A 12,225-nucleotide genomic window follows, 5' to 3' on the forward strand; every position below is an offset into this window, starting at 1 on the left:
ACTCGAATGTCAAACTATATTAGCAAGAGCTGCCGTAACATTATTGTGTCATAAATACAGTCATAACATTACGATAAGCTTTCAAGAACAACTCATCTATACTATCATCATAAATGATGACTTTAATGAGGAATTTTTCTTTACCCACCTCCCTATGGAGGAAACCCCCAGCGAAATCCCAAAACTGCCCCTGCTTCGGAGATGCATCTCCGAAGTTTTTTTTTTTTTTTGTTTTTTTTTTAGTTCGGAAATGAATCTCCGAAAACATCAAAAATTTTATGTTTTCGGAGATTCATTTCCGAACTAAAAAAAATTCAAAATCCGTGCATATTTTCGGAAGTTCATTTCCGAAACTGTTGTTGCATATACAAATTTCCCTCCCTCACTTTTTCATCATTTTTCTCCAAAAACTTATCAAAACCCTCTCTAAACCCTATCAATCTCCATCAATTTTTCGCCCTAAAAGCAAGTTTCAAACCGTTGATCACGTTAAAGGGGGCATAGAAAGCTACAATTTCAGGTAAACATCTCTCATTTCATCCTCTATTTCACTACATTGATTCAACAAATTTATGCTGAAAACTGATATGGTTCGGAAGTTCATTTCCGAAATATATTACCTAACAAATTTCGGAAATGAACTTCCGAAATATGCCCTGGCAGTTTAAAAAAAAAACAGTTTTGGCCAATTTTGCTAATTTTTGCATTTGCTAGGTATGGTGCATCCGGACAATATTGTGCAAGACGATGGAGTATTAAATCCGGAAATTGTCAACGTTAATAACGATCCGGTTATTGACGCTACTCATATGATCAATGCGGTCGATGTTAGGCAACATTTTACAAATGATCGGAGCTTCGTTAGTCGAGAACAATTGATTGATTGGGTTCGAAACAAAGCTCACAAACATGGATTTGGAATTGTCATTTTAAGGTCGGACAACGGAAATAGTAGGCGGAAAGCTTTCGTTGTTTTGAATTGCGAACGTGGTGGTAGTTATGTGCAATCAAACCGTGTGCTAAAACACGAGGACACGAGATCGAGAAAGTGCGGGTGTCCGTTTAAGTTGCGTGCCACTCGGAGGGTTGATGATTTGTGGCGATTAACCGTAATTTGTGGAATGCATAATCATGCCTTGGATGTCAAGTTACACGGGCATCCAATGGCGTGTCGTTTGTCCCGCGAAGAGAGGAATGTGATATCGGACCTAACGATAGTCAAAGTGGCGCCTCGCAACATACTTGCCGATTTGAAGCGTAAGAAACCGGATAGCGTTTCAAATATCAAGCAAGTTTACAATGAACGGCACAATCTCAAGGTTTTGAATATGGGCCCTCGGTCGGAAATGCAACAACTTTTGAAACTTCTAGGCGATAACAATTACGTTTCAAGCTTCCGAACCTCCGAGGACAAAGTTACCGTGCGTGATATTTTTTGGACTCATCCCGAAAGTATCAAATTGTTCAACACATTTCCAACCGTTCTAGTCATGGATTCGATGTACAAGACAAACAAGTATAGGCTTCCTCTTCTAGAGATCGTCGGTATGACCTCGACGGACAAGACTTATTCGGTGGGGTTTGCTTTTTTGGAGTGTGAAAAAGAAGACAACTTTACGTGGGCCTTGGGAATTTGCAAGTCTTTGTTAGTTGATCAAGAGGTTATGCCAAACGTCGTTGTCACCGATCGGGACAATGCTTTGATGAATGCGGTCGATACCGTCTTCCCGACATCTACCGCTTTACTTTGCCGGTATCACATAACTTGCAACGTGAGAAGCAAGTTGAAACCCGCGGTTGGGACAAAAGATAGGTTGGATGAAAATGGTAAATTTGTCAAAGCCGGTGTTGTGGTTGATAGGATAATGGCGACATGGAGGGGAATTTTGGATGCATACTTCGAAGAGGATTATACCGAGAAATTGGTACACTTTAGGTCTTTGAGTGGTTCCATTAGGACATTTTGTCATTACGTCGAATCCACCATTCTTGACAAAGTTAGAGAAAAAGTCGTGTGCGCTTGGACAAATCGGGTTAGACATCTTGGTTGCACCACGACTAACCGAGTTGAATCCGCACATGCGGTCTTCAAGAGGTGGTTGGGTGATAGTAAGGGAGATTTGTGTCGCGGGTGGGACACCGTGAATCAAATGCTTGAAAATCAACACAATGAAATTCAAACATCGTTCGGTCGGAGCAAGACGGTCATGGAACACCGGTATAAGGGCCAAATTCTATTCTCCCAATTGATTTACAACATATCTCGAACGGGTTTGAATTTTTTGTTTCATGAAGCTAAGCGGTCGGAGACCACGGGGGCGGATAGTTCTTTATGTGGGTGCACCATTAGAACTACATACGGCCTTCCGTGTGCTTGTATAATTTTAAAAAAGAAGGAGTTGAATTCACGAATACGCATGGATGAGGTAGCCGACCATTGGAAGAAACTTCGTTTTGATGATTTTGACCCGCCGAAGGAAAATTACTCCAAAATCACCATCTCCGACGAGTTGGAAGTGATAATGGAGAAGTTTGCTAAGGCGGACGACACAACAAAATTGCACATAAAAGAACAATTGCGAAAGATCGCGTTTCCGGAGACCACCGATTTGAAACCGCCATCTCAACCGGTTAAGACGAAAGGTGCACCGAAAAAGTCAAAAATTACACAAGATGACAATTCAACAAAACGATCTCCTTCCTACTTTGAACATGTTGATTCATCGTTGCCGGAAATTCAAGAGACACCGAAGTCCACGTGTAGTGGTAACAAAGGAGCCCTTATTTCGAAGCCACCTCGCACAGCGCCGATCAAAAAATCACCGATTGTCTACATTGATGAGATGCCACTTTTCATGCACAAATATATCGATAACATCGTTGATGTTGGAGGCGACGGTAATTGTGGATATCGGGCCGTTGCGGGTTTGCTCGGTAAAGGGGAAAATAATCACACTTTAGTCCGACGGGAGCTCATTGCGGAGTTGACTTCGTATCGGGATATCTACGGCCGACTATATGAAAATCAAGAAAAGTTTGCAAAAATTCATGATGCACTTGTTCCATCACTTACCGGTATCGCTCCGGTTTCGAAGTGGATGTCATTCCCCGAGATGGGTCATCTAATAGCAAGTGCATATGATATGGTGTGCGTCGATTTGACGAGGTTCGGATTATGTGAGACTTTCTTTCCACTTCATAGTCGACCGCCGTTGGACGCGTCGGGCCGCGTCATATGCATCGGGTATCTACGATCGCGGCACTTCGTTCAAGTGTTTTTGAAACCGGGTTGTCCTATACCGGCTACTTCTTGTCAATGGACGGCACATCGTTCAAATGAGGCGGAGACTTGGCCGGATCCGTTCGTTGCGAGGATGGCGGAGTTTGAAGAAATGATGAGCAAGGAGCGCGAGCAAAATAGAGAGCGTTCGAAGAACGTGCCTATTTTGGACTTAGGATCCACCGATTGGTTCGGTGAATTTTAGTTCGTTCCGGATCGTTTTTTGTTTGTAACGATCATTTTTTGTATGTATTGTTGTTTATCATGTAAAATCGGACCGATTCAATACATATATAATATAAGTATGTTTTATGTCATCAATGTCTAATTTATGTCTATTTTGAATTCCTTTGGTATTGTTTACACAAAACACTAAGCAATCAACAAAATGTAAAATTTAAGTCTGTTTTCTGCATAATTCGGAAATGAACTTCCGAAATATAAATGTCTGGAGCCTATTTTTGGAAGTTCATTTCCGAAATGTCCCCTGAGGCAAGATAAGGTTTGTTGGGCCATCAATGCTCCAATAAGTCTATAAATACCACACACTCTTCTTCATCCTCTTCACACCACAAAACACAAATGACACAAACCTACCCTCACCTAGCATTCGTCTACTTTGAAACCGGCTACCCGATGCCGTTCCAATTTCGCTTCTCGCGCGACACGCCGTTTGCGGAATTGATACCGTCGCTCAACACGCTTTTTCGCTATCCCGAGAATCGAAAGGTTGTCAAGCTCGAGTACCGCTCTCCATCGCTTAACGACGAGGGAGACATTAAGTTCACACCTTTTGAGATCAAGAACGACGAAGACTTAGCGGTTATGTGGACAACGTTCGACCGATTTTCTTCGAAAGGCCCGATCGAGTTGGACGCCAAACTTCAAAGATCGGCGGACGACGTTATCAAAATGTTGACTCATCCCCACCTACCCGTGTTCAACAATATGTAACTTTGATTTTCAGTAATATTATCGTTGTAATCTTCACCCGATTAAATAAAGCGAATCGTTGTTATTTTTCATTCTGTCCAGACATAACTTCGGAAGTGCATTTCCGAATTCCATCATGGGGGGTGCGCTCGGAGATGAACTTCCGAAACACCACATTTTCTGAAAATTTAACTTTATTTCGGAGATGCATCTCCGAAATCAATTTTTTATATTAAAAAAAACACTTTTTCGGAAGTTCATTTCCGAAAACACCTTTTTTGCAAAAAAAAGTACCGTTTCGGAAATGAACTTCCGAAACAAGGGGTAGTGTGGTAAATTCACTAGGGGTGGGCAAGAAGGTTAGGAAGTGGCTAAAGAAATTCTCTTAATGAGCTATGTCATATTTCCAACTTTAGTAGTAAAACTAAAATATAAAATAAAAAATCTCGGTTAAACCAGTTCAGTTGACCTCTGTGTAAATTCAGATATAGGATCGCAGGTTCGAATTTTACTTTTTACATAAAAGTAAAGAGTTTGGAGTAATATATTTTTGAGTCCATTCAAAACAACGATTTTAAAAATCAAGTCCATTCAGACTGTTCCAGAAACTTAAGAAGACGTGTTCTTCAATTAAAAAGTTTCAATGGATATGTTTTGGTTGTATTCTATTGGTTTAGAATTCTGGTTTATGGTTTAGTTTGATGGTTTTGTTGTTGCAAGAACCAGTTTTAGGGAAAGGATTTAGATGGGGACCATGGTTATCTGCCCGTACCATTTTGATTTCGAGATATAATAAAAAATTGTTTCCCTTTTCAAAATAAATCCGTGTCAATAAATTCTCTGCACTATGGTCAAGGATGGCAAAGACCGCGAAACTTCATACCACTCTTGTTCCTTTGCGCGCTTCCGCGCATCTTCCTGTTTTCTATCCATCTTTCCCTAATGAATTATTATACAAGATAATATTATTATAAAAATAAATATTAGTGTCAATTTGTTTTCATGAGTTTTTCCTAGTGAATTAAAACTGATTAGGTCATATAAAGTTCCTTAACTTCTACTAAAATGTGGTGGCTATGTCGGTTGCACATTTTCCATCAAAGTTTTGAACAATTTTACATCTTTCACTTCAATCATTTTCATAGAAAAAAAAAAAGAAAAAGACCAAAATCAAAATCAACAACTATCTAGAGTTTTACATCTGAGTGTCAATTGTGAATGACGGAAAATAATAATAATAAGACCAAAAACGGTGTGTGTGCCACATAAGAACACAACAACGACAAATAACACTGCCTAGTTGCTGTTTCTGTTTGTGTTTTTTTTCCGACTCGGTCCCTCGAACCCGAAAGACCCGTTCATACTACAAACCCAGTTTTAAGTTTCCACCCAAAATGGTTTCAATTGAGTTTACTTGAATTCAGTCTTCCATTATCAGACAAAACAAAACTCTCGCTTCATAAAACATATTGGGATTTCATCATAATTCACACAATTTGAACTTTTTTTCCGATCAAACTACAGGTTAGGTTTCTTTTTTTACCTCTTTATTATAATTAAACAACTTCTGCAAGCAATTCACCCCAAAAGGGAAAAGATAATTAGGTTTCTTTTTTAAAATTGACAATTGCTAGATTTAGAATAGGTTTGTTTCTGTTAATGATGTTGCTAATTTGAATAATTATGATAGATTTCTGATTTCGTTAGTTTAATAACATTTCTATTTTGGGGGCAGAATTGGAACTCCAATGATTCAACCTTAATTGAAGTTCATTAACCACTTGAGGTCGATCATTCCTTACTCTGAAGTTAGATTATACGACAGCAACAACCAAGCCTTATCGCAATAGGTCGGGTTCAAAATGATGCTATGATCTTCTATTTTAGATATGAAGTTTAATCCTATGGTTACTTAATTATGTAGTCTGATCGTAATGTTAAGTTTTTTGTGGTTCGTGAACAAATGTGAAAGAGGTAGAGGATAGAGTATTTTTTTGATCCCGGTGAATTCTCTCCTTCACTGATTGGCTTCAAAATCCTATCCTATGTCTGAGCCAATAGTGGCTCAAGAGTGCTGATCTGGCCCCTTGGTGGCTAGTGGCTTCTTGGTGATTCCTTGTGGTCTTTGTCCGCGATTGTAGGGTTTGGTGCCAGAGCTCTCGCTTGGTCAGTGTTGGATGTTGGTTTGCTGATCCTTTAACTGCCGAGTTTTCCTTTTTTTCGGCTTGTTTTGTTGTTTTTTTTCTTCGCTTTGTTTTGTTTTTTTGGTAGTTTTTTTTGTTGGTGTTTGCTGGCATGGTACTTCTTGTGCCTGTGGTGTTTTTGTATACCAGTTTTTTTGTATACTGTTACAGGGTCTTTTGCCTTTTTATTAATATATTATTGGACCATTAAAAAAAAAAATGCAACTTTGTATTTACTTTTTGAACAATGAAGTGTTTGGAAAGTCGTCATCATCTATGTATGACCTTCAATTTAGATGCTGTGTTGTTTTTTAATGACAACATGGTTCTTAATTTCATTTCAATTTTGTGAAAATGCAGTGCGGTTTGAATCAGGTGGCAATGAATTGTTTCCCATTCAACATCTACTATGGAGAAAAGAAGGGTGATGATAAGGGCATGCAGACACTATCGGGTCTGTCGAACAACTCTACTTATGGTGGGAGTGACATGAGAAGAACTGGCTCTGAATTAAATTCTCTAGATGCCTCATCAGGCAACAGCTCTGACTCCCTCAGGAGGAATGCGTTTCCCAATTTGTCCCAAAGACCAAGCAACCTGAGAGTGTTTACTGTATCTGAACTGAAATCAGCCACCAAGAATTTCGGTCGTTCAGTTATGCTTGGTGAGGGTGGATTTGGGTGTGTCTACAAGGGATTGATCAAGAGTTTAGATGATCCCCCTACTAAAATTGAAGTCGCGGTTAAACAACTTGGTAAAAGAGGAATTCAGGTTAGGCTCTTCTCTCTCTATTTCCTTCTGAAAGTTATACAAATTTAGTTGCTTATGTTAAGAGTCTCATGTCAGACAATATATGGTTTGAACATGTGGTTATAAGTTGGGGCAATCCTCACCCTACAAGCCGGTTTTGTAGGGTTGAGTTAGGTCCAACCACATTTCTTAACAGTTTCTGTTTTGTCGATAGGTATATGTTAAAGTATGATAAGATCCTTTCATGCATTGTCTAGTTCTTTGACTCCATCATGTACTTTTGTGTTCAAATATCAAATATCATAAAGCAAGCTATAATAAGCATAATGTTATAAAGCTTAATTGAATTGTCACATGAGTTATTTGTAGAGTCAATTAGAAATGAGAAACTTGTGAATCTGTGTCGTCCCCACACTTCAATTTTGCTACACCAGATAGAATTTATGCTTTAACCTTTGATTACTTTTTCCTCTGCATTTTACAATGTGTGTGACTTACTTACTTACTTACTTTCCTTTTGGCTTATAGGGCCATAAAGAATGGGTAACTGAAGTGAATGTTCTTGGTATTGTTGAGCATCCCAATCTTGTGAAACTAGTGGGCTATTGTGCTGATGATGATGAAAGGGGAATCCAGCGGCTTTTAATATATCAATATATGCCCAATGGAAGCGTGGAACACCATTTATCCCCACGATCGGAAACTCCTCTCCCATGGAGTAGGAGACTGAAAATAGCCCAGGACGCTGCTCGTGGCTTAACATACCTGCACGAGGAAATGGATTTTCAGGTATAGCCATAGCTTTCCTATTCAAGGGTATAAAATTTAAAGGCTACATGTAGAAACTCGCCCCCTAAAGGAAGCTAGTAGGAGCTAAATTGAACTTTTTAGAAATAATTTATTTGCTATATAAAAATGTTGTGCAACTTGATATTTCTGTACTAACTGTTTGTGAGGGATATTTAGATAATTTTCAGAGATTTCAAATCTTCAAATATCCTTCTGGACGAGCAGTGGAATGCAAAGCTGTCAGACTTTGGATTAGCAAGATTGGGACCATCTGATGGGTTAACTCATGTCTCAACAGCGGTATGATCATGTTTTTTCATCTCTCATTTCACATATTAATCCTCGTCAGCGGTGTGATCATGTTCTTATCATCTTTTTAAATCAGCGGTTTGACTGCTTTTATTTTAACGATGTTTGCATGGCTGGTGTATAACGTATTCATCAGGTTGCAGGGACGGATCCAAAACTTTTAAGTAATGGGGGCAAATTCATGCATACATTTATTGCATTGAAAATATATTTTAGGCATAATTAGTTACCAAATCCCTTAACTTAATTTAATATTTCGCTTTAGTCCCTTACCTAAAAAAAATTATAGAGTAGTCCCTTAAAAACCATTTTGTTGCTTGAAATGGTTCCCGCCGTTAGTTTTTTCTGAAAAAATGTTAAGTACTGACTATGTGGCATGACAAGTAGGCAAATGGTAAAATGTTGACTCATGTGTTATAAATTGAATCGTCGTGAAATAGGAAGATGATGATTCAACCCTAGAAGGCGTTTATAATACACTTACTTGAGTCAATATTTTACCACTTACCTACCTGTCACGTCACTTAGTCAGTATTTAACTCTTTTTCCAGAAAAACTAATGATAGGGACCATTTTAGACAACAAAAGGATTTTTAAGGGACTACTTTGTAACGTTTTTGAGTTAAGGGGCTAAAGCGAAACATTAAATTAAGTTAAGAGACCAAAACATGGCTATATCTTAATAAATTTTTATCTTTTATGAAATTTTACTTATGATTTTTAAAAACGTTCGTAGCAAAGGACCACCTTTAAATACATAATTTTTTTGACCCCACTAATGTTATAAAATATTATTAACTATTGTAATTTAAAAAATTGTTGTCTTAAATAACATTCTATTCTATAAAATAACTTTCAATCCATTTGTCTATATATATTATATAAATATTATTTATGAATAAGTATTACTCCATCCGTCTCACAATAGGTGTCCCTTTTGTAATTTCAATTGTGTTAATTTTAATATTCACTATATGTGTTGTAGTTTATGAATAGGTAATATATCCTAGTGAGGTATGTGTTGTATTTTAGAAGAAAGTGGGGGCATCTGCCTCCAATGTCTTGTTAATAGATCCTTCCCTGTCAGGTTGTAGGAACAATGGGCTATGCTGCTCCTGAATATATTCAGACAGGACGACTCACTTCAAAGATTGATGTATGGAGCTACGGTGTCTTCCTTTATGAACTCATTACTGGGAGGCGTCCTTTAGATCGAAATCGCCCCAAGGGTGAGCAGAAGTTGTTGGACTGGATAAGACCATACCTTTCAGATGTGAAGAAATTTCAAATAATATTGGATCCAAGACTTGAGAGGAAACACTTCTCAAAGTCAGCCCAAAAACTTGCTTTAGTGGCTAACAGATGCTTGGTCAGAAACCCAAAGAATCGCCCTAAAATGAGCGAAGTATTAGAAATGGTTAATCAGATTGTGGAGTCTTCGGCGAGTACTATTCCACAACCATCCATGAATAGCGTAGCCTCAGCCGATGATTCTCAAAACACTGAAATCAAGAACAAAAAGAGGATCATGGATCCAAAACCAGATTGTAATTGGTTTAGGTCCTGGAGACCAAAGCTTTTAAGAACATGCTGATTGTTACAGATTTAAATGAATCAGAGCTATGAATTGCATGCAGAGTTTCTTTTATACAAAAGTTATCCATCTATATTTACCATATATGTAGCATAGACACATCATATTGAAGACATGTTCACTGTCTGACACAAAGACGACATTGACACATTGACACACGTGGTTACACTTAATCACCTCTATTTTCTCAAACTATTGATAGTTTTTGGTTGTCAGGATCTTGATATCCATGTACGTGTCAGTGCTTCATTGGACATAGAGAGAAGCTCATCATGTTAATGCTATGTAGCTATCAGGAAAGTCTAACCTCTTCTCCCCTAACAACTTATAGGAACTGCATGTGGTTCTCGCCGTTGCATCCTGCATGTCAAACTGTTTTAACAGAGGTTGGATTTCTATGATATGCTAGCCAAGTTGATGAGCCTAATGCATCTGGTTGAGTTGTAGTTATGCACATTGCATTTTCAGTCCTCACATATAGAGATCCCTAATATTTTGCGAGGTCTTGCATAAAATGTACAAAGATTAAGATTAATATGTTTTTACACATGTTTATTTACATTCTGAAGTATTGGCTGGCTAATGAGTATAAAATCTTGTGTGTTGTAGCCAAAACATTTTTATTCAGCCTTAGTTTTATACTTGTAAACAAATCAGTTTTTGCTGTGTATATGCACATAATATAATTAACTAAATTTGCCTGAAAAATAGAGGTATGGCTCTCTCTCACTGCCTTAAGCTGAGCTTCATTGTATGATTCATAATTTCATATTGAATAAAGGAGATTCAATGACTCATATTTATAGGCTACTGAACTGATGCCATAACAGAATAACAGGAAAATAGAACCAACCAACAAATTGTATTATTCAGTTTTCTTACACCTTTCCCTGTTATATTTTTGAAATAAACCTAGCTTAAATTTTTTGTTACTAAATACTGAACAAGTGTGACTGTCTTACTAAAAATTTAGTGTTGCTTCCCCTAAAATATGTTAAATAATTTTATTTGTCAACAATAGTAAAAAATACATTTTGTTCACACAAAAAAAATTAATAATGTTAAGAGTAGGTAATATAGTTTTAACATATTTAGATAAATAAATAATTGGAAAATAATTTTAGTAACAAAAACAAATTGAAGTCTAATGGTATGTTTATTGTTTGAGATTCGGAATGATTAACTTTGGGGAGGAAATTGTCTTTTAACTTTTTCTCTCTATCTCTTTCTAATAACACACCTCTCTGTAACTTCTTTTTTTCCTATCTTATCAAGTGTTTAGTATAAAGAAGTAGCAAAGTAGCATAGAAAGCTAGTTAGGAGCGGTCTATAACTAACTCAACTATCTTGTAAGTGTTGTAAATAACTTTAAGAATAACTTATCATATATAAGGTTGAATCATTTATTGTAATATTCAGATTAGTGAAATACACATTTGAATCAGTCTTCTTCTTCTCCATCTATGTAGCTCTAATTCTCCGTTTTCACATGGCATTATTGACTTGTAAATGTTAGAATAGATTGTGATAGAGCAAGATTCAATCACTTTCTTGATTAATTCAAAATTTTCGTTCTTCACTCTTCACTCGAGTGATTCAACTACACCTTAGTTGCACGACGATTTTGTTGCACAAAGATTTGAGAATTTTTTTTTGAAGAAAATTGAGAGATAAGATTGAATTGAGAAAGTATGAGTTATTGAAGTGAAAGGGAGATAGTATTGATCAATCTATCAATTATGAGTTTCTCTCTATCTATGTATATTTCACTTACTTGTGTGCAGTGTATTTTATTTACAAATGCTGGGTGTCTCCCTATTTATAATGAGACTGCTTGCACATCACACAATCTCTAACAAACTCACTAACTAACCGTCCTCAAAAAGTTGTATTCGATTATGTCAGATACATGCAGCTTCAACTATGATTAGTTGTGTTCGACTCTCTGTCGAATACATGACAATTCAACTACTACAAATGATATTTGAATACTACTATATCGAATACAAATGGATTCAACTATGTCGAATCTCGCATATTATAAATATGTTTAACACAAAGAATTATATATTTAGCACACCAACTAATTCATTTAATAATTTTATCTGCACATCCTTTGTCACGATGTCTGCAACCTGATTCTCAGTTCTGCGATGTTACAAGTTCAACTTCCTATTTGTTACTTGATATCTAAGATAATGGAATCTCATCTCAATTTATTTGCTTATTCCTCGTGCTATCAGATTTTTGGCTAAATTGATAGCAGACATGTTATCGATTTTTATGATAATTACTCCATAATTTCACTTGCAATCTCCTCGATCAGATTCACCATCCATGTTGCTTGACATGCACAAAGAGACGCAACTATGTACTTAGCTTCACAT

General features: G+C 37.0%; 1 protein-coding gene across 4 annotated transcripts; it reads left to right on the forward strand.

Moving 5' to 3' along the window:
* The first annotated feature begins 5,236 nt into the window (after positions 1–5,236).
* On the forward strand, positions 5,237–10,030 carry LOC131644614 (serine/threonine-protein kinase PCRK1-like). Of its 4 annotated transcripts, XM_058915164.1 has the most exons (6): positions 5,238–5,737; positions 5,949–6,063; positions 6,757–7,167; positions 7,675–7,935; positions 8,113–8,235; positions 9,332–10,030. In XM_058915164.1, the coding sequence occupies exons 3-6, from the start codon at positions 6,778–6,780 to the stop codon at positions 9,836–9,838; spliced, it is 1,281 nt and encodes a 426-aa protein (XP_058771147.1). In that variant the 5' UTR covers positions 5,238–5,737; positions 5,949–6,063; positions 6,757–6,777; the 3' UTR covers positions 9,839–10,030. The 4 variants fall into 4 exon arrangements, with proteins under 4 accessions (XP_058771148.1, XP_058771147.1, XP_058771149.1 ...); XM_058915165.1 differs by lacking the exon at positions 5,949–6,063 and having other exon boundaries at positions 5,237–5,737; XM_058915166.1 differs by lacking the exons at positions 5,238–5,737; positions 5,949–6,063 and adding an exon at positions 6,080–6,379.
* The last annotated feature ends 2,195 nt before the right edge of the window (positions 10,031–12,225 follow it).

Source organism: Vicia villosa, linkage group LG1, assembly GCF_029867415.1.
Source record: "Vicia villosa cultivar HV-30 ecotype Madison, WI linkage group LG1, Vvil1.0, whole genome shotgun sequence".
NCBI classification, from domain to species: Eukaryota; Viridiplantae; Streptophyta; class Magnoliopsida; order Fabales; family Fabaceae; genus Vicia; species Vicia villosa.

What these genes read in the sequence shown, in the direction of transcription:
- LOC131644614 (XM_058915167.1), top strand. Translation starts at nt 6,778, where the DNA reads ATGAATTGTTTCCCATTCAACATCTACTATGGAGAAAAGAAGGGTGAT. An exon ending in TTGGTAAAAGAGGAATTCAG is followed by an intron (nt 7,168 to 7,674) that starts GTTAGGCTCTTC and finishes TTTGGCTTATAG; the next exon opens with GGCCATAAAGAATGGGTAAC. An exon ending in TAACTCATGTCTCAACAGCG is followed by an intron (nt 8,236 to 9,316) that starts GTATGATCATGT and finishes TCTTGTTAATAG; the next exon opens with ATCCTTCCCTGTCAGGTTGT.